At 39.1% G+C, this 27222-nt stretch overlaps 1 protein-coding gene across 23 annotated transcripts in view; it reads right to left on the bottom strand.

Moving 5' to 3' along the window:
* Positions 1-27222, bottom strand: part of iqsec3a (IQ motif and Sec7 domain ArfGEF 3a) — a 259936-nt gene that overhangs the window by 6875 nt on the left and 225839 nt on the right. For 8 of the 23 annotated variants that reach the window (XR_015483220.2, XR_015483221.2, XM_087248285.2 and 5 more), the window contains 3 exons: positions 23113-23274; positions 21221-21313; positions 17409-17455 (listed from right to left, as the gene is read on the bottom strand). Coding sequence is in view for 6 of the 23 variants with exons in the window: in XM_087248285.2 (XP_087104411.2) it covers positions 17409-17455; positions 21221-21313; positions 23113-23274 (302 nt within the window). In the remaining 17 variants the exon portion in view is untranslated. Of the gene's footprint in view, positions 1-17408; positions 17456-18977; positions 19017-20683; positions 20791-21220; positions 21314-23112; positions 23275-27222 lie in introns of all 23 variants that reach the window. The other 15 variants (XR_015483215.2, XR_015483214.2, XR_015483223.2 and 12 more) reach the window with 3 other exon arrangements.

Here is a 27222-nt window from a genome sequence, read left to right as displayed (position 1 = left end):
GTGTTTATGAAATTTGGATTAATTATTATTATATAACTATATAATTTATTTCTACCCCATACCTGTGGCATTATTAGTCATTCTTGTGAGCATTATTATTATTATTATCAATTATATGTGAAACATTATCATTTGCATTTGCTTTGGTATGTAAAAAGTCACAAATGGGGACAGAATGGGAGCCAGTGGCCGAATACCTCCAAGATCCTATGACCCTAAAACTACTCACACTGTAAAAAGTCATTCTGTGGTCTTGTAGATTTCAATAAAATTAATATGTTCACTTTATTTAATAAAATTAATTTACTGATTTTAGGGCATTTTTTTGCTTTAATATTAATAAAAAATGTCTGTAATAAAATCTAATCAATTTTATCATAAGAATTTAGCTATTATTATTGAATCATTTTAAAGAGAGAAAATAATAATTAAATCCAACGTGATTAAAACTAGCATTTTCAAATTAGCTAAGGGTACAAGTCAGTTAGCCGAGCAAACGCTGCTCTTGGCGGCTCTTGGAAGTGGACATGTCCGCAATTGTCAAATGACATTTTAATATACAAACCATCTTTCTAAAAAAAAAAAAAAAAAGAAAAATCGCAAATTTGAGTTTTAAACAACTACATTCTTGCATGAACAACCGTTAAAACTTTATTTTATGGTATATTTAGTGCAATACTTTATTATTATTTTGGTACTTTTCAGTACTTGTGTGAGATTTAAATGGATTGAACTGTTTTGGACTGTTGTTTGCTCGGAGATCAGGGATCCTTTTATAGCACGTGCTCAAAAGCTTCATATCAATGTGTAATTAGTGTACTTAGCGTAAATACCTGTGGCTTATTAAGTTATAACGAAATGCTAATCAATCATGTTATCTTACGTTAATATACTGTACAAAAAGGCAATTAGTTTTGAATGGGATCCGACTCTTACAACTCACATAAGGGAGCCAATTCCTTGAACCGAACCGAGTCCCTCGACTCGCAAACAACACCGACTCGCTTCACCAGACAACGCAAAAGAAAGCCTGCATTGTGAACTCGTCGTGGTCTCATCCAAATGAATTTATCGGTAAGTGTTGAAATGTCTAACTCTGTTAAGTAAATGATTGTTATATATTTGTGTATAGAATGTAATTCACCAAGTAACTTTAGCTTCTTTTGTCACGTTTTTCATTAACTGACAGTTTGAGAACGCCATGTTATAACGAAGTTACCAGAAGGTGTTTCTAACGTTAATGCTAATTTTAAGGTATTACACACTTTGCGCTTTAAAATGGTAATTTTTTGTTAACTTAGTGTTAACTGTGTTGTATTTCAGCACATCATTGAGTTAAATTGACCACAGAGGTTAAGTGAGCACTGAGGAATAAAGTAAGCAAGGTAAGCACTGGCCTTCACTTCATTATGACCCTCATTATAGAACCAAAATAAAAATTATGTCTGACAAAATTTACTAATTAGAACTTATTGTATAGTGTCAAAGGGGCAGAGGAGACACATTAACCAGACTGATTACTGTCTAGGTTGCAAGCAAGATATACATGTTACAGTAAAGTACTTCAGCTACAACATAATGTTAAATCACATTAACTAAATTGCCATTAATTGTATCTTCACTGTAAAATATAGTTAATTCTACAAAACAATATATGAAATCAAAGAAATGGGCCTTACTCTCTACCTTGAAGTCACATATAGCTGTAATTTTACAGTAATTTAGTGTAAAAACAAATCACAATGGCTTATTGTGAAAGTAGTACAATTATTAATCTGTAATTTACTTTTAAGTAAGGGTCAAATATTTTACAGTGTATCAAAAAACTCATTCTGTCATTCTGTTTTTTAAGGTGAGCGCTGAATTTGAGTGAGAAGCCACTGCACCATGGATCTCTACAGCTGCTGAGGAGCTCTTGGAGAAAGACAGAGATCTGAGACTAAAGGTAGAGTTTCTGATATCAGAGGGTAGTATTCCCATGTACTGCCGTGTCCTCTTTACGTCAATGAATCTTTATTTTTCTGGCAAATAATATCTTTTTTATTAATTAAATCAAATTAATTTCACTTTAAGTATTATTTTAAACAATATTGTTTAATGTCCAGTTGACAAACTATGCTGTTTAAAACATCAAGTCCTTGTTAAGATTATCAATTTGTTTAAATGTACATGTTTTATTGTTGGTTATATGATGTATTGTCTATTATGAGATATTGTTAATCTGTTTTGTGGCACTACTAATTTGAGCTAAATTTTATCAAATTTTACTCAATCCATACTTGTTGAATTTAATTAATATTATTGCTTGTAATTTGTTACCTCAATTATATTGTGTAGATATAAGGTATTATTGTCTGGAGCTGATGAACAGGCTCCCCACATTTTATGTTAAATCTAAATAAAACATTGAGCAGTTTCATTAACATTGTGTTGGTTTTTCTGTTCAATTAAATTTATATATTTTTTGTTTTAAATTTGCTAATTTCTTGAATTACTGTTTGTTGTTACTCAATTTAAATGACTAATTTTAAATAAGCTAATTTAATTAATTGTTACTCAGTTCAAATATGTTAAATTTGATTCATAATATTGTTTGTAATCAGTTACCTCAAATTTATTGAGTAGAAATGGGGTATATTTTTTTTTTACAGTGCATGTGAACTCTAGCTGATCCTACAGTTGACAGCTCAATATAATAAACAATATTTCAAGAGTTCCCACTTAGATATGCTTGGGCATTTATGGCAGGTTTGGCATGCTGTCCCGGGAGAGAACCCTGAGCTAGGAGATATTTGAGCGCAGGGCTCCCGCCCGGTCTAGAATCATATCAGGGGATCCGAAATCAGGCAGTTCTCGATCATTCCTCCTTTAGAAGGGGAGAAAAAGAAGGAGATGGGGTGGAAGGGGGGGGGGGGGGGTTCTTCCAAAAAAAAGACAGAGAAATAAGGAGAAAGTGATTTATATTAAGCTAGGATCATTCTGATTGGATTATTACTGATTACGGATAAGTGGCCAGCAGTGCACAATCATATCACGTGCTCCTCTCGAAATTAGTTTGTGAAACTTCACATAGTGGAGCATTGTTTCTGCTAAATTGACACATTTGGAGCACGAAGGAAATACCTTAACTGGTCATGGGTAGGATCCCAAAAAAATCTAATTCTATTGGTGACAAGAAAATTACTCAACTGTCCATGGGTTGGGTAGCCTGGAAGAGCTAAGATGCTATTAGTAGAGAAGCAAATGGAGGTGTGCTAGGGTGTGAGTTTGGGTGTTAAGACAAAGAATTGTAAGTAAACTGTGTGCTGGCCTATACACTCATCAGACCTTTGTCCTAGTGTCTCTATTGTTATTGTTTGCTGTAACAATAAAAGCTTCTGCCTAGCAACTTTGAAGATTTTCCTTTATTTTGAAGACTGACGTCTTAGGCCCGGTTTACACTAGTGCGTTTTAGTTTTAAAATGGCGTTTTAGATCAAAAATGATTCGCGTCCACACTAGCGTTTCACCCAGCATCTCTGAACATATCTCCGTCCACACTATGCCACCAAAACTGTATATCACGTGATCATTCGCGCACTCTGGGCATGCGGGTTCTAGTATAAAAAGAAAGCATGCGTCTCGCTCTGCATATGGTTATTGTTAGTCAACAAACGCCGGTTGAACAATAAACGGGTTGAGTTGTTACTAAACAGAACAAATGAATAACTGCACAATGGCGCCTAAAACAGACAATAGTGCAAACAACGCTCCCTTTTCTGTGCCCATGCTGTTGTTTACAGTACTGTCTTCCGGTAGCGTTTAATCCATGTGTTATAGTCATGTGATAGGGACTTGACGAATAAGGGAAGGATACGCAAAGACACAAAAGCCCCAATCAGGTAGCAAATCTCAGCAGTCCCGCCTCCGTTTTCAGATGTCTCCGTTTTTCCTTATAAACACTGAAACGGAGCAGCAGCGTTTTAGAATGAAAACGGCCTCTCCAGCATTTTTAAAACACTACGTTTTCGGCGCTCGAGATCTCCGGCTTAGTGTGGATGGATGGCGTAACCGTAGCAAAACTTATGCGTTTTAAAACGAAAACGCATTAGTGTAAATGGGGCTTTAGTTTGTTTGAAAACTTGGATATTTTTAATGTTTTTTTTGCAATCCACAACAGTTTTCCACAACAGTAGCAATTTTTTATATGCGTTGAAAGAAAAAGTAAAACACTTATTACAAGCACATATTTAATTTGATTTTATTTTATTGGCCAGCCTTATGTTTTCTGTGTATGTAATAAAATTTAACTGATATTTATTTGCAAAGGCACATAATAAACAGAATTCCAAAACAAACCCTTAATGTATCCAGACACATATTGGTACATTCTGGAACAAAGCTATTCATTTGTGTATTAAGTGAGGATGGGGCTGAGCAACCAGAGAGCTATGACAGTGGAGCGAGTGTGAGCCACACCAGTCTTGAGTCTCATAGTGGTCTGGAGAGAGAACCAGGCCTGGAAAATGTATGTTTGGTCTTTGTTCGTTTTTAGCTTTTGTGTGATACCACATGTTTGTTTTCTGTTTATTTTGGTCTTTAAAGTTGTTAAAACTTTTGCTTTTTCCCACCTCCCTTCCTTTATGTTAGAGTTTTTTAGTCATATGCATATAACTTCATTCTTGTTGCAGCCATGATGCTTTGTAGCTCTGTTGTATGGATGCATAAATTCATTTGTATCATAAAATCTTATATGTTACTATCTTTCTTTTTTTACTAAGGGTGAACATAGCATTCATAATATTTTACAACATAATTTATTCAAAATGTCTTTCTCGAGCATCTGTTACTAGCTTTAGCCTGAATGAATGTATATATGAATTTATATCATAATATATACTATATATTAAATTTAATTTATCTTTATTTCTTTAGCACTTTTACAATGTAGATTGGGTCAAAGCAGCTTAACATGGACAATTACAGTAAATTGAAACAGTGTCAGTCCAGTTTTCAGAGTTTAAGTTCAATGAAGTTCAGTTCAGTGTGGCTTATTTTTCACTGCTGAGAGTTTAAAATATTCAAAAGCAAATCTATCGATGCTCAGTTCCACAAGTCCAAACCATGCAAGCCAATAGCAACAGTGGCAACAAACTTCACCATTAACAGCAATGTGTTTACCAACGTTAATTATAATACAGGTATATTATTATTATTATTATTATTATTATTATTAAGGCACCTATTGTTATTGTTGTTTACACTGGAGCTCAAGCAACGCGAGTTGTGTGCCTCTCTGCTCTTCCTCCAGATTCTGGAACCCTGATTTTTAAAGGAAATGCATAAATGACTGTTGGGGTTCGGGTCGGGGACTGTTTTCTCAGAAGAAGATAAGCTGATAAAAAATCCTCGCATATAAGTTTTATTCATGGAGAAAATTAAAATCACTGAAAATTGTCTGACAAAAGTATTTTATTGTTATTGTAGTTAACAAAGAAGTTATTGTTATTGTTTGTAATTTGAATGGCAGCCCATATAACCATTCGTAAGGAAAGTTATAAAATTTGGCACATAAATAGAGAATTCTTCAAATTGCCCAATTTTGGACACGATGTCAAACTCTCTAGTGCCACCACTTGTCCAATGTTGCAATTTTGAAATGATAATAACTCTGGAAACCATAAGTTCCAAGTTTGTTGGATTTGGGAAACGGCAAATCATTGAACTGTTTGTAACGACGGAACTTGCAACCTTAGTTGGCTAACAATGGTTTTCAGAAACGCACCCCTGCATGGTTTGACTGCTAACTTCTATAATTTTTTTGGGAGGAATAAAAAAAATATTTGTTATTTACAGCATTAAAACAGTGTTTTTACTAAGATTACTCTACTAAGGTGGATTATAAAATTTGTTATGTCTGCTTTTGCTAATAGATTGAAATTTAGACTCTATCTAGTTATAAGTGAAACTTATGGTTTTAATAAAGAAAGACCTATTCACAACATTAGACTTGTCTTAGATATAATTGATTATGGACATTTAGTTAAAGAGAATGGGTTTGTTTTTTTGATTTCTACAAGGCATCAGATACAGTAGAACACAAATTTATTTTACATTCATTGAATGTCTTTGGTTTTGGTCATAAATTTGTTAAAGTAACAGAAATGCAAAGCGTAAATAGTTTAATATCATTACCATTTAGGAGTTTGAAGAGGTTTAACATTAATAGAGGAGTTAGACAAGGGGATCTATCAAGTCCGTATTTTTTTTTTTTAATGGTAGATGAAATGTTAGCACTGTGTATGAAAAATTGTTATCAAAGTTGAGTTATCAAAGCTTTGAATGCTTTAAAAAGTCAATTAATAATAAGTCAACTAACAGATAGTTCTACCCGGTTTCGCAGGAATGCAGAGCAGATTCCATTTGCCATTATTCTGGTGTCTCATTTTTCAAATGCTTCTGACCTACAATTAAAAAAAAAAAAAGAGGGAGCTGATGGCACTCCATACACATACCGAAACACAATTGTTAAATATTCCATAAAAATAAGGTAAATACTTGGGCATTGTTATTTCAAAAGACCCTAAAGTAAGGAGAAAAATATCTAAATCGAATCAAAAATGATATAAAAAAGTACATTTTTAATTTGTATTTAATGTTTACAATGCAAATCCAATTAGATCCATGTAGACTGTTATTTGGTAAACAGAGCAGGTCTCATATAATATATCAACCATATATCTACTAAAAGACAGAAATTATTATTTTACTTTTTAAGTAAATCATAAGAATATTTTTATATTAGTCAGTAATACTACTGAAATTAATAAAAAAAACTGAACAAATATAAATGTACACACATTTACACACAACTAAACAAATAGTCTTAATGATATGCTGAAAATCTGTGGAAATTTCTGCGCATGCAAATTCCGTGTGGCCTACCGGGTGCATTAAAGACCTGGATCAAATTCAATACATTTTTAATGAAAAAATAAGCATCATTATCTAAGAAATCAGATACAGTAATTGATTGGTTAATCCATGAGGGAGGATTTAATGTAATTGATTTTGATGTTATAAATGGTGGCTTCAAACCTTCCGTAGACATAAACATTCTTTCTAGTTTATTTTTTCTTTTAAAATTTTTGATTCCCTTGGGAGGATTTTCATTTAAGGGCATAATCTCACTATGCTATCCGAACCATGCCCAGGCCCATTTCCGAGATCTTTAAGAAGTGTGAGTGCACTGAATTGGGCTCAGGCATGGTTCAGTTGGCAGCCCTGGCCTGGTTGAAAGAGGTGTGACATAACACGGTTCACTTGGGCTCAGTGGCGGTTCTAGACCAGAGTAACTGGAGGGCAGGGGCCACTTGTACTTTTAGGGGGCACACTTTAACATACATCACAAACTATTTAAACAATTATTCGAAGTCATTTTTTATGCATCACTCTGCAGTCTTCATAAACATTCATTCATTAATTTTCTTTTCGGCTTAGTCCCTTTATTAATCTGGGGTCACCACAGCAGAATGAACCACTAATTTATCCAGCATATGTTTTACGCAGCGGATGCCCCTCCAGCTGCAACCCATCACTGGGAAACACCCATACTCTCATACACCACGGACAATTTAGCTTAACTCATTCACCTATACCACATGTTTTGGACTATGGGGGAAACCGGAGCACCCCAAGGAAACCCACGCCAACACGGGGAGAACATGCAAACTCTACACAGAATTGGACCCAGCCAGGGCTTGAACCAGAGAACTTCTTGCTGTAAGGCGATTGTGCTACCCACTGCGCCACTGTGCTGCCCTGTCTTCATAAATAAGCTAATTAAATAACTTAAACTCGAAATAATCATCCATGTTAATTTATTTGACAAGTAACTTTGTATTGTAGGATAACACATTTCTAACATTCAAGTACATCAAGGCACATTTTTACACCTGTAAACTTTAACAGATGCAGTTATTAATTAATGGGATTGCAGATCCCATTAATTTAAAATTGTGTTTCCCAAGTGATCTAAATTAAGCCAAGGAGATTTTCACAGTATTTCCTATAAAACACAAATAATTCTTCTAAAGTCATAATAAGTCTTATTTCTTATAGTTTATTTCTTGAATAAAAGCAGTTTTAATATAAAAAAAATTAAGTCAGTGTTATTAGCTTCCTTAAGAAATATTTACTGCATATTCTATTGATTGTCTACACAACAAACCAGTTATACAATAACTTGACTAATTATTCCAACTTTCCTAGTTAACATAACCTAATTAATCTTTAAATTACACTTTAATCTGAATCAAAGACTGTAAAGTACTTAAAGGGACTTTGTTTGAATACAACTATCTTGCTAAATACTAGTAAAATGTTGTGCACTGACTGTCACTATGGGAAAGATAAAAAAGTAGTTATTAGAAATTTGTTAGTTAAACTATTATGTTTAAAAACTTGTTGTAATAAATCATGTGTTGATGACTCGTGCTTTATGTCACGACTAAAATCAAAAACGAATGAAGGCTAAACTAAACGAGTTGAATATTACTTTTACATGAGCGTGACTGAAAACTAAACTGGATTAATGTGTTTTTAATCTGTTCTCCGGTACTTGCCGACCATTTGTAAGTTCAAGACTGCATTTCCGAAGGTAAAACTACGTACACTCAATCTCTGATTATTAATACCTCTGCATAGCCGAGCACTTCCTCTATTAAAAGTTTTAAAATCGCTATTGAAAACAGAAGTCTAATATTATCAACAGCGGACATTTTGATAGTGAACATGACTGAAGTTGAGTATTTTTATTACCTGTGTCAATTTGGGGGTTAACTTCTGACGAATGCGGAGAACTGAAGTGCGCAGCACCGTCACACACACTGACAGAGAGAGCGAGAGAAAGCGCGCAAAAGCAGAGAGCGAGTGCGCGCCATACGACTGCGCGCGCCACTCAGAGCGTGTGCCACAGATGGCTGATCTCGCTTCTCTGTGACGTTTTGACACAAAAATACGCGTCCAAGGGGGGCCAGGGGGGGAGCCAAGCTTATTGACACGGGGGCACCAGCCCCCCCTGCCACCACCAACCCCACCCCAGAACTGCCACTGCTTGGGGTTTGGCGTGGTACGCTTGTAGTGTGAGTGCAAAGCGTGCCTGAGCCCGAAACTAAAGACGAGACGTGAGTTTTAAGAGCCTGTTTTATATGTGTTTATTAATTATTCTTACTGTTCAATAAACGCAAACTGTCATAGATTATTAAAGACGCAAACTCCTCACTTCAAGACAGCTGCACCTTTAGCAAATACAGCACAATGATTTTATGATTGTTTATGAGCATCAAAAGTGGGTGATCTGTTCGGCGAAATATTTGAAATATATGAGTGTCACTGCATCCCAAACGACTAAAACAATTTAACTAAATAAATCACCACTGTACTGAGCAAGAGTGCTTCTAACTGAACAGTGCATCATTGATGACCTAAGTATGCTCAGGTACAAATGCAATGTAAGTGCAGGCCATCAAGGGAGACGGAAGAGGGGGGCAAGCGTGCTTTAGCCCAATTCAAGCAATTTTGGCCCTGAGATGCAATTTTGAGCCATCAAAGTTGGTGTAAATTGTGTAAATTGTCATCTTTTCAAAGTCATAGGGCTCTATTTTGACAGTCCATGCGCAGAGCACAAAACGCAGGGTGCAAACGCTTTCAGGGCGTGTCAGAACGTATTTTTGCTAATTTAAGGACAGGAAAATTCGCTTTGTGCCATGGTGCATTGTCTAAAAGGGTTGAGTTTATTTTCTTAATGAGTTATAGGTGTGCTTTGAGAATAAACCAATTACAGTCTCATCTCCCATTTACTTTAAGAGAAAGCTGCGTCGCGCCATAAGCGCATTCGCTATTTACAGGACATAAAGTAAGTCTAAGTGGAAAAGCTGAGCATTTCACAAGCAAACAGTTAACAGTTAACAGTTTTTTTTAACAGAAAACTGTTAAACAGAGCATCTACTGCGTGAGAATGAGAGATATGGATCACTTTCACTTTCGCTCTTGGATAGGGAAACCTTTATGCACAGACATCAATTAGTCTATAAATAATTAATTGCATTTGTTAAGCGCAAATATTCGTTTCAAAACTATTTCTAAATTCAGTTCTAATTTCCAGCAAACGAATAAATGAACATATATATATCCTAAATCACATGCTGTACCCCTTATGGTCTAAAACCTGACAGGTAGGCAAATCTAAGCTTGTTTTTAATAAAATAAATATAAATATGGATATAATAAATAATAATGTTAATAATAATAACATTATACAAAAGCAAATTGTTATGAATGAACTGAAAAAGCCTCCCGAGATGAAGAAGGCATAAAAGCAGTGATTTTTCATATTTATGTAGGCTAGAAAATAGTATGTTTTGTAATAGTTTAATCCTTTATATTTATATCCTATAACTATTCTTATATCCTATATATATATATATATCCTTAATATTTAAATTTTTTATATGTAAAGATATTTGCCTATTGTTCTCTTGTGTGTATTAAGCAGTGTGTAAGCGAGGCGCAACTGAGTTTAGACCGGGTTTGTTTTGGTCTAATGAAAAATCTATTTTAGTTTCTCAAAATAGCAACGCCAGCAGTGCGCCTCAGAACGCCTTCCTTTTTAGACCAGAACGCCTATGGACGCACATATGAGCGCTAATGCATTTGCTATTTAAACAGCGTAGCGCAACGCCTCAAATCGACTCTTGAGCCAAGCTGAAACTACCAAACAAGTATTGCGCCGAGCCTTGCGCCACATTGCGCCGGGTGTATGATAGGGCCCCTAGTCTGTATTGGAAGTTAATCCACAGACAATTTTTATTATTTTTTTGCCACATAGTTGTTCTTTGTAGAATAATATGCATATCCGTACTAAGAGGAAATCTGTGTTTTTATTTGTATCATTATATCATTTGTACTCAGGATTTGAATATGTCTTTGCTGAATGCTATTCCTGTTGGTTTGGTTCAGCGGATTAAAGAGGAATTGGGTTATTCTTTTGTGATACCAAGATTGGGTAATCTGATTATCTCTGGTATTAATTTTACAGAGCAGAGCTGTAATAATAAGACTTTAAGAACGTTAGTAAATAGACAGCTTTTTTTTTTCTGGTTCGAACTTGAATAAGATTTCTCTCTCTTTCACTTCTACCAAAGATAAAAGAAGTTCAGTTCAAAATATTATTGATATTTATCCTTGTAATGAGTTCCTCAGAAATGTATATGTAATATGGATTGTAATGTTAGTACCTTTTGTGAAGCAGACATACTGTAGAGTCATTGGAACATGTTTTATTTAGGCAAATCTTCAAAAAAGTTATAGGATGACATTTCTGTTTGAATAAGATTGAAATACATAATAACTGATTTTGATTTTAAAACTGTAAAATATTCACCTTTTTTCAGTTCTGATGTGGAATTTTTGGTTAACAATATTGTGACTTTAGGCAGACATTTTAATAAGCCCCCACTTCTTTGCTTTTGCAAAAAGATTAAATGGTCTTGAATTCTTTAAAGCTTAGGCAACATAAAAAAAACCTAAACTATGTAGTCTGCTAAGATATACTTTTTGATGAATAACGTTCGAGGTTACAGAAGTAACCCTTCGTTCCCTGAGGAGGGGAACGGAAGTGCTATAGGTGGATTTGATCTAGAAAATCCACGTATGGGAGGATTTGGTTCAGAAGCCGCTTGTCTGAAAGAGTATTGAAAGCTTGCGCAGGTGTGCTTCATTGCCAATTATCCCAGCATATAAGCACACCTGGAGCGAGCAAACACCATCCTTTTAAGCTGAAGAGACTTTTTAACAGCTAAGGGACAGTCATTATGGCGATGGAGTATAGCACTTCCGTTCCCCTCCTCGGGGAACAAAGGGTTACTTCTGTAACCTCGAACGTTCCCCTTCGATTGGGGAACTTCAGTGCTATAAGTGGATTTGATGTTAAAATCCACGTATGGGAGACCATGGAAAACGGCATATTGACTGCACCTTACCAACACTTCCGATGATAGGGCCGTCAAGCAAGCGTGACGTACCCAAATCATGGAAGGCGCGGTCCTTGGCCCTAACTTATCCCCACTTCAAAAGAAGTTTTACGGAATAGGTATATTTTTTTGGGAGTCGCTAGCGTCTAGATAACTCTAGGAATACGACAGTACGTTGGGAAGCGTGCAATCCCAGTAGGGAGGATGCTGCGGAGACCATCTGCACCCAATGAGGGAGACAAATGGAAACATATGGACTAACCCTAAAAAGGGGGAGTGCGCATAAGAAGAGGGTTAGCAGATTGGGAAGGCACAGGTCCACCTGAGAGGGAGGACTGAACCGTGGCGGAAAAGCATATGGGATCGCCAGAGGGGATCGCACATAGCCGGCACCTATACCCAAAAAGCGGGCTAACCAGTGGGCAGACCTAGCGTAGTGGGCCAGCAAGTGACTCCTCCGCTGAGTCAGTCCTGGGGGCCTCGGAGGAATCTGCAGGGCTCACAGAACGGGGAACTTTACTGACAGACAGGAAGGTGCACATCTCTCTGTGTTAAGGAAAAAGGGCACCGCAAGCATATTACAACTCCCCACCGAGTTGTTTCCTCAATCACCAAGGGTTACCTAATACCCTTGACGAAACCGGCTCCACTCACAGATTGTAAAACTTTGCAAATGTGTTGGGTGTCGCCCAGCCCACAGCTCTACAGATGTCTGTTAAAGAGGCGCCGCGTGCACACGCCCAAGAGGATGCAACGCTCCGAGTGGAGTGCGCACGCACTCCCGTGGGACGCGGCTGAACTCTCCTCAAATAAGCACAAGAATCCAGTGGGAAAATCTTTGTTTGGTCATGGCACTTCCCTGCTGCCGACCGCCATAACAGACAAAGAGCTGCTCAGAGGATCTAGAGTACTGAGTACGGTCCACGTAATGCGTAGAGCGCAAACTGGACAGAGTAAGGAAAGGGCCTCCTCCGGGGGCAGCGCTTGCAGGGTTACTACCTGATCTCTAAAGGGAGTGGTAGGAACCTTGGGCACATAACCCGGGCGGGGTCTCAGGATAAAGTGAGAAAAATCCGGCCCAAATTCCAGGCAAGAGTCACTGACCGAAAATGCCTCCAGGTTCCCGACCCTCTTAATGGAGGCCAACGCGACCAGCAGAGCTGTCTTCAAGGACAGAAATCTTAAGGATACTGAATTGAGTGGCTCGAAGGGATCTGAACGCAGGCTCGTGAGAACGAGGGCGAGATCCCAAGAGGGCATGAGAGGGGGGGGAGTTGGATTAATTCGCCTAGCGCCTCTGAGGAACCGGATGATGAGGTTATGCTTTCCCACGGTGCCGCCAGCTACCGTGTCATGATAAGCGGAGATGGCGGCAATGTAAACCTTGAGAGTGGCGGGCAACAGCCTGCTCTCCAGCTTCTCTAGAAGGAAAGAGAGCACAACACTGTTCTGGCAAATTCGGGGGTCTTCTCTGCAAGAGACACACCATTCAGTGAATAGACTCCACTTCAGGGTGTAGGCGCGCCTCGTGGAAGGGGCTCTAGCCTGAGTGATGGTATCAACCACCACAGACGGCAGGTTACCTAAGTCTTCCTCGCGTCTAGGGACCACTCGTGGAGGTTCCAGAGATCAGGGCGAGGTTGCCAGATGGTGCCCAGTCCCTGAGAAAGTAGGTCCTCTCTCAAAGGGATCTGCCAGGGGAGGGCGGTCGCGAGGAGGGAGAGCTCTGATATCCATGTCCGGTTGGGCCAGAGGGGCGCAACTAGCAGAACCTGCTCCTCATCCTCCCTGAACTTGCACAACAGCTGTGCGAGTAGGCTCACTGGAGGAAACGCATACTTGCGTGTGCCCCGAGGCCAGCTGTGGGCCAGTGCATCCACGCCGAGAGTGCCCTCAGTCAGGGAAAAGAACAACTGGCAATAAGCGTTCTCGGGGAGGCAAACAGATCGATCTTGGCCTCCCCAAATTGCGCCCATATCAGCTAAACAGACTCGGGGTGGAGTCTCCATTCTCCAGAGTGAATTTGCTGCCTTGAGAGCGCATCAGCTGCACGGTTGAGCATACCTGGGATGTGAATGGCGCGCAGCGATTTCAGCCGCGGGTGACTCCAGAGGAGCAGACGGCGGGCGAGCTGAGACATGCGGCGAGAGCGCCTACCCCCCATGCGGTTGATATACGCTGCCGCCGCCGTACTGTCCGTCCTGACCAGCACGTGTTGTTGCTCCAGCACCAGAAAAAAGCAGTGGAGAGCGAGGAACACTGCCAACAGCTATAGGCGATTGATATGCCAATGCAGCTGGGCACCTTCCACAGGCCCGCAGCTGCATGCCCGTGACACACGGCTCCCCAGCCCATGTTGGAAGCATCTATTGAAACAACAACATGACTGGACGCCTGTCCCAGAGGCACACCGGCCTGCAGGAACGAGGGGTCGTTCCAGGGGCTGAGGGTGCGGCGACACAGCACAGTAACCGAGACTCGGTGTGCACCCGCATGCCATGCGCGTCTTGGAACTCGATCTAGAAGCCAGTGCTGAAGTGGTCTTATATGAAGCAAACCGAGGGGCGTGACAGCCGCAGCGGAAGCCATATGCCCCAGGAGCCTCTGAAAGTGTTTCAGTGGGACCACTATTTTGCTGTCGAGCTCCCTGAGACAGTTCAGCAACAGGCGAGCGCGCTTTCCGGAGAGGCGCGATACCATGGTGACTGAGTTTAGCTCCATCCCGAGAAAAGAGCAAACTCGCCCCGGTGCAGAGGATCTCTTTTCTCGGTTGACCTGCAACCCCAATAGGCGAAGATGCCGGAGCACCTCGTCTCTGTGCATAGTCAATTACTCACGCGAGTGGGCTAAAATCAGCCAGTCGTCGAGATAATTGAGAATGCGGATGCCCGCAAGCCAAAGGGGCACTAAGGCACCCTCCGCGAGTTTGGTGAAGACCCGCGGAGACAAAGAGAGGCTGAAGGGGAGGACCTTGTATTGCCACGCTCGACCTCGAACGCAACCGGAGAAACTGGCGAATGGAGACATGAAAATACGCGTCCTTAAGGTCTATAGCTGCAAACCAATCCTGAGGACGAACGCATCGGAGGATGCACTTCTGCGTAAGCATTCTGAATGGCAGCTTGTGAAGACAGTGTTGCAAAACGCGCAGATCTAGGATTGGCCGTGACCCACCGCTCTTTTTGGGTACGATGAAGTACGGGCTGTAGAACCTGCTCTCTATCTCGGCTGGAGGAACCGGCTCGATTGCACCCTTCGCCAGGAGGGCAGCAATCTCCTCTCGCAAGACAGGGGCGGACAGGGGGTATACCCTGGTGAAATACCTGCCCGTGAACTTGGGGGGCTGTTTCGCAAACTGAATCGCATAGCCAATTCCGATTGTGCGTATGAGCCACCGCGAGGGGCTGGCCCACGCTAACCAGGCAGGCAGAGGCCTCGCTAATGGCGTCATTGTTACAACCGCTGACATACCAGAGGTGGGGCAGCGTGGAGCAGGTGTGCTGATCCGGGAAGCGCAAGGGTCCCGTGGAAGCATCCTGACCCGCAGCTTTGTAAGCTGTAGCTCCGAGGGAGCAGAAAACTTACAGGCTTTGGATGGGAGACGAGGCGGACCCCGCCAAAAAGAGGCGCCGCGCGGATTAACTGCAATCGTGCACTTAACCTGAGGGATCGCCACATACCCCCTGGCTGCTCCACCGTCAAGAGTGGTGAGGATGGAGGGACACGCAGCACGAGCAGAAAAAAGTGCCCTTCAAGTCCGCGTGAGCCTACTGTGCACCTCTGGGAAGAAGGGAATGCCCCTCTAGTCGGTCTGGCCGCGGAGCTGGAGGATAAACCATCTCCAACCCACGGCCGAAGCAGCCCCGGGAAAGCACGGCTAACATGTCCATTTCAGGATCTGTTTTAACAGCGCTCACCTGCCCGAAGGGGGCGAGCGGGTCTGGATCATCATCGCACAATGAAAGCCCTCCCTCCGATGACGTGCTGGATGTCTGGTCTCCGGTGTCATCGAGCGTAAGGGCTACCATCTGTTAGACGGATCGCTTCCCCCGCCCGGAGCTTAGATGGAGCGCTTGGAGCAGCGAGAGGTCCGCGGGCCAGTGGGCGATGGATTATCTTTTGTTGAACCCTCAGATCTGCCCGAGTGTCCGGTGCAAAGCAGGGGACAACTGGGGTGATTTGCCCTTTTGCAAAGGCTAGCCGCGATCTTTACTGTGCAACAGTCATAGCATCGCAATGACGACATGAACTGCCCGCGAGCAGTGCATTAACATGCTGGAGCATGTAACACAGTGCCTGTGCCCATCATCCGAGGACAGAAACCCACAGCATCCAGAAACGCACAGTCGGAGCGCCGTCCTGAAAAGGACGTGCTGCACGACTGTGTTGCTCTCTTTGTGAAGTTGCAACTTTATACGTACCGCTCTGGAGGACCGGACCCAAAGGATCGCCAGACAAGGGAGAAAACCCAGCTCGACTGTCTGCCGCTGCGTTGTACACACTCTGGACCGGGAGAAGCTCTCGTTCGCTCGGCATCGCTGGATCACAGCAGGAGGAACCCTAATTGACTCGATCAGAAAAGTCTCTGAAGCGAAAGGGATGGCGTTTGCTCGCTCCAGGTGTGCTTATATGCTGGGATAATTGACAATGAAGCACCCCTGTGCAAGCTTACGCTGCCAATTCATTGCTTTCATTGGCCCGTTCAATACTCTTTCAGACAAGCAGCTTCTGAACCGAATCCTCCCATACGTGGCTTTTAACATCAAATCCACTTATAGCACTGGAGTTCCCCAACCGAAGGGGAACCCGCCTTGTATTGTATTGCATTGTATTTTACTATTTATTTATCTTTGTATGTTTTTTTCTTCTTTTTTTATGCTGCTATTAGGATGTGCTAGTTAATTAAGATGCTTTTACTGTGGGTTATTTGTTATATCTCCATGTTCCTAAAAAGAATTAATAAAAAAAAAAAAAATAGAAAAAAAAAAAAATAAATAAAATCATCAAGTTCTTGGTGTAGAAATTGTAACCTCTTCCTCTCCATCATTGTCACCACTGGCTATTTCTGACATCGTGGTTGTTTGATATTCACATATTTTCTTGTTTATGGAGTGTGAGAACAGTAGTTAAACACTCTGTTCTGATCCATCAGGAATGAATGTATCCAGCTGTGACTCCTGATAATCTTCATTCTTCATTTAACAGACATGATCATCAGTGCACTACTGGGCTTGGTGCCAATTATGTTAAAAATGACATGAGGGGAGGTAGAAGGTCATCTATTGGTGTTTATTATTGTCCTGTTCGCTAACATTATGTGCATATGCTTTAAGCTGCTGATTTTGACATATAGTTCTAGGGGTTTGTATGGACTTACCTTTGAGAATACAGCTCTTACCTCTATTGCATTGAGTCCACTCTGTGATATGTTCAAGTCCTGTTTACCTAAGAAAAGATTTAGAATCAGACTGTTACAATAACTGAATATAGAGTATAATATAAAAGAAAAGCGTATTTAGCAAATATATTGTTGAAACTTAAATACATATTTGAAATTTAATAAACATAACATTAATAATACTACATTTTACAACTCAGTAAAAGTTTAGTTTCATTTCAAAATCATTATTTGACTGATCTGATTATCAATGAATATTTTTTAAAAGTATGATATAGTTTTAACCTAAAAGTTGTGGCTATATGTGCATGCATAGATTCACTGTTACCATGTCAACACTGTGCCTGCAGAAATTAACATGTTTCTAGCATCTTTCTAAGATATATTAGCCTTTATATTTTAGTCTAACATGTTTAAATTAAGGGTAGGGTATTATGAAATTTCTGCATTGAGAGTTGTTAGAGTTGAGTTTTCACACAAATCAAAGACCAAGTGCTAAAAACATTTTGCTATTATGACAGATAAAGTCTTGTTCTAAATCATACTTCTGGGTAAGAACCTGTTTTGGATGTTTTTTACATGGTTCTAACTTCACCATGGATGGATTTCATAATATGGCTACTAGACTACTACAATTCTGGGGGTCACTATCTGATTCCAAAACACTTTTTCTGCTGTACAATTAATTTTTACATTTTAACTAGATTTTTTTTAAATGCTTTTGTTTAACAACTGGAATATCTATTTGACAGTACCGGCATATTAAAAGTTATTCATTCATTTTCTTTTTTAATAAAGGGGCTTAGTCCCTTTATTAATCCGGGGTTGCCACAGCAGAATGAACCGCCAACTTATCCAGCAGGTTTTTACGCAGCGGATGCCCTTCCAGCCGCAACCTATCTCTGGGAAACATCCACACACACTCATTCACACACACTCATTCAAACACACACAAACACACACACACACACACACACACACACACACACACACACACACACTCATACACTACGGACAATTTAGCCTACCCAATTCACCTGTACCGCAAGTCTTTGGACTGTGGGGGAAACTGGAGCACCCAGAGGAGACCCACAGGAAGGTAGGGAGATCATGCAAACTCCACACAGTAATGCCAACGGAGCCAGCCGGGGCTCAAACCTGCGACCCAGCGACTTTCTTGCTGTGAGGCGACAGCACTACCTACTGCGTCACTGCGTCGCCATTAAAAGTTTCATTTAATTATATTAAAAACTATTTAGAATGAAATATTAATCTCAGAATTTTGAAAAGCCAAATATATAAAGAACAATAAAAAAAAAACATAAATCATCAACTCCGACCACATCATCAAGTATTGCTGATGACAAAATGGTGGTAGGTCTCATCAGTAACAATGATGACAGTACTACAGAGAGAAAATTAGACAGCTGAATGAATGGTGTAGCACTAACAACCATCCTTAATGTGAGAAAGACAAAGGGATAGTTATGGACTTCAGGAGGAACTCCCTTGAGCACCTACAAGTATCAATAGCATGAAGTTACAAGTGCTTATCACAGAGGATCTCACCTAGATCAAGATAGCACACCAACGCCTATACTTTCCCATCTGTTGAAAAGGGGAAGAGAGTACAGAGTGCGCTGATTAGCTGCATCATTGTTTGGTATGGAAACTGCAATGCTGCTGACTGCAAGACTTCCAGTGGACAGTGAAGGCAGCTGAGATGATCATTGCCTCGCAAAACATCATATCACCCCTGTTCTTGCCTCATTGCACTGGCTACCTATAAAATACAGGGTTGATTTTAAAATTCTTCTTTTCACTTATAAAGCTTTGCACAATTCTGCCCCGGCCTATGTCAGTGAGCTTATTAGGCCATATACAGCTTGTAGACTCTTAAGATCCCATGATCAGTTTCTTTTGTCTGTCCCTCGGTCTCGCTGCAAGTCAAAGGGTGCTTAGATTGAGCGCTTGGAGCAGCGAGAGGTCTGCGGGCCCGTGGGCGAGGGATTATCTCTCGTTGAACCCTTAGATCTGCCCGAGTGTCCGCTGCAAAGCAGGGAACAACTGGGGTGATTTGCCCTTTTGCAAAGGCTAGCCGCGATCTTTACTGCGCAACAGTCATAGCATTGCAATACAGCTGAATGAATGGTGTAGCACTAACAACCACCCTCAATGTGAGAAAGACAACGGGATAGTTATGGACTTCAGGAGGAACTCCCTTGAGCACCTACAACTGTCAATAGCATGAAGTTACAAGTGCTTATCACAGAGGATCTCACCTAGACCAAGATAGCACACCAACGCCTATACTTTCCCATCTGTTGAAAAGGGGAAGAGAGTACAGAGTGCGCTGATTAGCTGCATCATTGTTTGGTATGGAAACTTGCAATGCTGCTGACTGCAAGACTTCCAGTGGACAGTGAAGGCAGCTGAGATGATCATTGCCTCGCAAAAAAGATCATATCGCCCCTGTTCTTGCCTCATTGCACTGGCTACCTATAAAATACAAGGTCGATTTTAAAATTCTTCTTTTCACTTATAAAGCTTTGCACAATTCTGCCCGGCCTATGTCAGCGAGCTTATTAGGCCATATACAGCTTGTAGACTCTTAAGATCCCATGATCAGTTTCTTTTGTCTGTCACTCGGTCTCGCTGCAAGTCAAAGGGTGATCGAGCTTTCAGTGTTGCGGCCCCAAGGCTCTGGAACAGCCTCCCTCTGAACATCAGAATCTCTCCTTCTTTGGATGCTTTTAAATCTAACTTAAAGACACATTTTTACTCTCTTGCCTTTGACTGATGCATGCATGTTATTTTTTATTATTTATATTTTAGAATTACTTTTAAATATATTTCATTGTATTTTTAATACCAGTTATTTTTAGTTTTATTGTCTAGTTTATTTTATTGTAAAGCACTTTGGATCAACTACGGTTGTGTAAAATTGTGCTCTATAAATAAAGTTTGCCTTGCCTTGCCTTGCAACCCTCCATCCAGAGTTTTACTTTTACATTGCCAAAGCAAATAATGTGAATGACTCCAACTATCCCTTCTACCGTCTCTTCCAGCTCTTGCCATCAGGATAGAGGTTTAGCGTATTAGTGCTTACTTAGCTAGACTACTAAACAGCTGTTAGAGCCCTCAATTCCAATTATTTTATTCTTCTAATAAATCTTATACACAATCCCAGGTCCCAAAACCAGGACCTCCTCTCCACAAAACATTACACAATTCTGAGTGTGCTCTACATAGCTGAAGTAGGCATCACAAACCACCTGTAGAAAACACACTCTTCTTCACCTCTCTGACACTTTCCCTGACAATTGCACCTGTTTGCACATTTGTAGCAGACAATTCTCTCCAACAGACAATCACTTCATATCTGTGGGAGAAGAAAAAAACATTGTGTACATCACACAGGTGAGTGATGCAGAAAGCAGCTGCAGAAACACTCTTTTGTTTATTTGCACAAGACACTTTACTTAAACTCTATCTTACAAGTTAGAGCAATGTCTTGCACAATATTGTTTAGTCTTACGTAAATAACTTGTTTAAGCAGTCTTAGTTATGTGTATAATTATGTAATTATAGTTTATGTACAGTTACATCTATCTGACTTTCCCATCCTGATTTTTATACCTGGTTTACCCTCCTTTGGCAGCAATAACTTCAACCAAATATTTCTTGTAGTTTCAGATCAAACCTGCACAATGGTCAGGAGGGATTTTGGACCATTCCTTTTTACAAAACGTTCTGAGTTGAATTCTAGAATAATGGATGATTTACAACATATAAATGTGTCTTTGTTGTACCTGAAGGAGAACCTTGTCTTCCTCTCAACTCAAGCTGAGTACCGTTGCTCTTGATGGGGTGAGTCTTGGCTCCCTGTTGTTTTTCCAACTCCCCTGAAAAGGCAATGAAAACAGACAAAGATAATTAAACATGTGCCACAAACACATACATACCAGATCCACAAATTCAACAAAATCTCCAAACCACCACACTTACAAACAAGGATAGATGATAATTGCCTGTAATTTCTAATTAGGCTACAAATTATTTTTTCACACTTGCAAGGGAACTTAAATGTAAATTAGCACAAATTTAGGGAAAATTTGCCATGTGATTTAATAAAAAACATTAAAGAGAGTTATGACAATAGAGTATATATGTTCTTGTTTTATTTATGTTGTGTTTTGCACAAACAGACTTCTTGTCTTCAGAGACATGTGAGGTGAGTTTTAACTTACTTGCTAACATGACCATTAAGCAACAGTATGCTAAGCAAAGTATATTTACTATATGTTAAATCTTAATTATATAACTAAAAATATCCCTTTTGTTGAGTATAATTATAATTTAGCCTACATTTCATCAACAACACATAACTCAGGATGAGCAGCATGGATACAGTTTAATGGTAATGGTGGAAGCTATTTGAAATACAAATGCATCAGTTGTTGCCTTGATAAAAAAAAAAAAGTTTAACATAAACAGCAATGCTATTCTGTCATAGCTAGAAATAAATACTAAAAATAGGATCCAATTGCAAGTATCTTTATTGACTGTGAGTCAAACAACAAGGGGAAAAAGTCCAAACAGAAATAAGCAAAACTAAAGTACTAGAGTGGTCACTTGTAGATGGGAACAGAAGTCAAACTGTGGAACAGAGAAGCAGATCAGGGGCCCAGAGTACAATCCACCCCAGTCCTGACAAAAGACTAAAATACATGAACAGCCAGAATGAACTGACAAGAGACAAAAGGAACGCTGTCCAAATATAGCCAAGATAACAGGCTGCAGCCAACAGGCTAATCAGAACAGCAGAAGCTCTGCCATAGCCTGTGACATAACAATTGGAAATTGGAATCTTTCCCCAATTTCTGTGGGGAAAGAGAAGATTTTTTCAACGCATTTCTAAACATAATAGGTTTAATACCTAATTTCTAATAACTGATTTATTTTATCTTTGCCATGATGACAGTAAATGATATTTTTTCACTTTTATATAGCTTATATAGCTAATTCATAACTAGGTTAATTAGGTTAACTAGGTAGGTTGAGATAATTAGGCAAGTCATTGTATAATGATGGTTTGTTCTGTAGACTATCGAAAAAATACAGCTTAAAGGGGCTAATAATTTTGTCCTTAAAATGGTGTTTAAAAAATTTAAAAACTTATTTTATTCTAGCCAAAATGAAACAAATAAGACTTTCTCCAGAAGAAAAAAAATATTATCAGGGATACTTTGTGTTTCCTTGCGCTGTTAAACATGATTTGGGAAATAATAAAAAAATAAAATAACTTAAAAAAGGGGGAGGGGGGTGGGGTGGGGGTCTAAATTAAAACAATGTCAAAATTTATTTGCTTTTCTAACAGAGTTTTTGTGAAAAAAAAATCTAGTTTGAATTTTTTCAAATCAGGTTTTCATAAGATTCACACATAAACAGCAGACAATACAGCAAAGTCTAGCTAAAAACAGGCTAGCAACACTTACAAATATGGGCTTATGACAATATGATTTGATTCATTTGTAAATGTCTGCAATATGAACTTTATTTTGATGTTACTTCTAATAAAATGCTAATCATAAAGTAGAATCATGCTTTCTTTCCTAAAGCTGTTTTTAAGCTATATGTATCATGAAAAGCACTATGCAAATAAATGTGAATTGAACTGAACTGAAATTGAAAGTCCACTCACATTCAATTCTTATCTGTTCCATCTCTGACACTTCAGCAATTGATTCTTTCAGGTCCTCTACGAACTTGAGCAGCTCCTCTGCATTTTGAGCACAGAAATTCAACACCTGCTTCTTTTCTGAGCCTGAACACGGAGACACAATCGTCATGGCGTGAGGAAAGTCTGAAACATAGGAAAAACAGACAACATCAGACAGAGTAAATAGAAATGTAGATTATTATTTATTGACAATCTAAACTACTTAAATTGGCATTTAGTAAATAAAAGCAGGATAAAAAATGTCTTACACAGTGAATTTAACTACTGTAGTTTGCATGTGTCGATGGATAAGAAAGAAAGACTGTCACATCTGAGGTTGTAAGTAAAACACTTAATTACTCCCCTGAATGATATATGGGTCCTCCCATGATTTTTGTGATTCCAAACTCCAATCCCTCTGCATTGTTTGCCTAATGTTTCGGGATATAACGTTTCACCAGGGAGACCATCTGCCTCTCCGCATCTGTCTTTAGTAGAATAAAACCCCCTCCTTTACATGCACATCACAAAGCATTAATTTATGATGGTTAGTGATGTATGTATATATTTTTGTATCGCTCCAAGCCAATAGTAAAGTTAGCATATGCAGTTGCAGACTATTATGTGTTCTGGCATTCATCACACTCACACATTAATTATTTTTAGGAATAGAGTCAGTATCTCCAGTTACCTTGACTGACACTGAATTGGTGATTAGTTAAATTTGCTGTTAAAGTAATTGCCCATGAGGCAGCTGATTTAAAGTAATGTCAATCCCGTCATAATGGTGACTTGCAATGTCTGTGATGAGTGTTCCATTGTCCAAATTTTTGCGAACATTTTTTTAGTCTGCCCATAAAGATTGTGGATAAAAAAATCCAGTACAACTCATCTCTGGTATGGCCAGAATCTTAAAGGAGAGCCTGAACATCATTACTGCCAGCAGAGGTTGGTTTAAACCCTTTAACGGTAATGTCTAGTTATCTAACCTATTATGTGTTAACGTGTTTTATAATATTGTTTTACAGCCACAGATAATGGCATTATGCATTGAAGTCAATGACTGCTAATTTCTAACATTTTCCAAATGCCAGTAAACAATAACTTTTAATTGTCTTTTATGATACATTGCTTTATACTTTACAAACATGTCAGTGTGTATTTATATTTTTATTGTTATTTTAAATCATAGATTAATGAAATTCTAATAGTATCTGATTTCAAGATTCTTTGTAACATGATCTATAAACAACTTTATATTGCTGACTGGTCTGTCGGAGTAACTTCTAGACACAATTTTTTTTTCCAAATTCGGTTTCTGCTTTGATTCTTTTGCTGTTGTAAAAGTTTAACTTGCACTCAAACTGAACTATTGCTTTTTGTAATTTTAATATAAATGTATTTATATTATAGGTGGGCATATGATGTTTTATCTAGATAAATATCGAAATTAGTCTATATTAATCTCGAAATTAATCTAGATTAATTTAGATTAAAATGACTCATTTGAATTTTGATGAAGGCATTCAGAATAAGTGTGCCACCCAAATAATAAGTCTTTGAGAATGGGTTTCTCAAGCCAGGTGGTGCATAAGACGAGGGGCCCATCGCCTGTTTTCAAAATGCATCACAAACTGCTTGAGAAACTGTTCTACTATGATAATTGGGGATAACAATAAGTTATGTTCAATAAGATGTACTTGTGTTTACTAACTGTTTATTCAGTTAAACAGTTTGAACTTGTAGGCCTGCATAAGCTTGAAACAGTGATTTTTGATCACCTTAATTCAACTAAAGTCATAACTGAACTAAACAAAAATGGAATTAATACGTGGAGTATGCATATATTAGTGACATTAATGAAGTAAACACCGTGATCAGTGAACACCATCTTGTAGGACTTTTCCAACATATTTTCTGACAATATCCACGCACGCGGCAGTCAGTAAAGGACCGCACACACACACATCACGAAACGCAGAAGTTTTTTTCTTTCCATTTGGCGTGTATTATTAAATTCCATAACATTCTCACCAGTCCTTACTTCTACTCCTTATCTACTACCCCAGTTCAGTCACAGGGGCATGAATAAAATGTTCATGAGTTAAAGTGAAACTGCCAAACTGCAGTTAAAGTCAGGAATCCTGCTGATTTAATTCAGAAGGGCACTTTTTTGTCAGATGGCTCACTGGTCAGGTATACATGCGTTAAAGCAACACGTAAATGCCGATTGTAGCCCACCACTAATTTATAAATATACAATTAATCAAAAATATAACCTTTGCTGTTGATTTACCCAGGCCATACACGTTGTGTGTGTTTTTTTTTTTGTCTCTTTTAAAAAAATAAAAATAAAAAAGATTTGATTCTCCCTCAGTCAATCACTACGAGTTTATGTCGAGTTGATTGAATAGGAGATTCACTTAGATGCATTAATCACTCTAATTTTTATGAAACAGGCCAATGGAATGCATGTGAAATTAGAGAATGCAGCTCTCACATGTGTAGCCACTGTCTAAAACCTGTAAGTATCATTGGGAGTTACATAGGAATTTTGTGTATCTGACTATATATCTTATCAGCGAAGAGAAAGTGACACAAATTTATAATTTCTCTACCTTCTGGGTGACCCGAAGGTCTGTTCTGAATGAATGGTGAATATAAAAAGGGATATCAGAGCTCATTTTCAACTAAGTTAAGGGAAATGGCACTACTTAGCTAACGTTTTCTTTCCCAAACACACGTTTTAGATGCCATTTATCAAACTCGAGTTAATAAACTGAATCTTTCACTATATAATGCTGTGTTCACACCAGACGCGGAACGCGTGGATAAATCGCGATATTCGCGCGTAAATAGTCACGTGAACATTTGAGGTTACTCGCTTGATTTGCGCGTTAAACCATGCTTCATTCGCGCTTCAAACCCCGCTTCATTAGCGCGTCAAACCCCGCTTCATTCGCGTGTCAAATTCACTTCAGAACAGACGCGGATTCACGTGATGGGCAGGGCTTCTGTCTGTCCCGTGACTCTAGCTTTATAGCTAAAGGGCTAACATGGATTTTATAAAGAAAATAACAGTGTTTATGGGCTTTATGAAGGATGATAAACGGCGTCAATACATTGGTGTGAACGCAGCATAAGACTTGTCACGATACTGAATTAAAAGAAAAAACGGCAATTCCGTGCTAACATTTAAGGTACTGTTGATGGCTTTCCTTTAACAGCGCTGATTTGCCATTGCATTCGGGTTTTCAACAGAAATGATTGTGATTGGCCGAGAAGGTCATCAGTTCACCCACCGCTGTATACTGAGCACAAACACAGATGAGCCAAGGGATCTGCTTGATGACTCGACTGATCTTGACGGCTGCTTCACGCTCCGTGTATCTGTGTTTGCACTGGGTGAAGAGCAGTAAACTGAGTGCAAACCAAACACAGATACACGGAGACTGAAGCGAGAAGCTGTGAAGATCAGTCGAGTCATCCGCACTCAGCAGCGCTTCCATGTTAGCGGGAAATAGCCAGGTTTAAAACTTCAAGCAAGATAGATAGATAGATAGATAGATAGATAGATAGATAGATAGATAGATAGATAGATAGATAGATAGATAGATAGATAGATAGATAGATAGATAGATAGATAGATAGAAACAGTTTGAAGATAGATAGATAGATAGATAGATAGATAGATAGATAGATAGATAGATAGATAGATAGATAGATAGATAGATAGATAGATAGATAGATAGATAGATAGATAGATAGATAGATGATCGATAGATAGATAGATAGATAGATAGATAGATAGATAGATAGATAGATAGATAGATAGATAGATAGATAGATAGATAGATAGATAGATAGATAGAAACAGTTTATAGATAGATAGATAGATAGATAGATAGATAGATAGATAGATAGATAGATAGATAGATAGATAGATGATAGATAGATAGATAGATAGATAGATAGATAGATAGATAGATAGATAGATAGATAGATAGATAGATAGATAGATAGATAGATAGAAGCAGTTTAGATAGATAGATAGTTTTGAGGTCACAAAGTTAGATCTAATGTTAATGACAG

The sequence above is a fragment of the Danio rerio genome, chromosome 4, assembly GCF_052040795.2.
Source record: "Danio rerio strain M-AB ecotype USA chromosome 4, GRCz13ab, whole genome shotgun sequence".
NCBI classification, from domain to species: domain Eukaryota; kingdom Metazoa; phylum Chordata; class Actinopteri; order Cypriniformes; family Danionidae; genus Danio; species Danio rerio.
The sequence above is the reverse complement of the archived record's forward strand: the minus strand, read 5'-3'. Positions and strand labels throughout refer to the sequence as shown.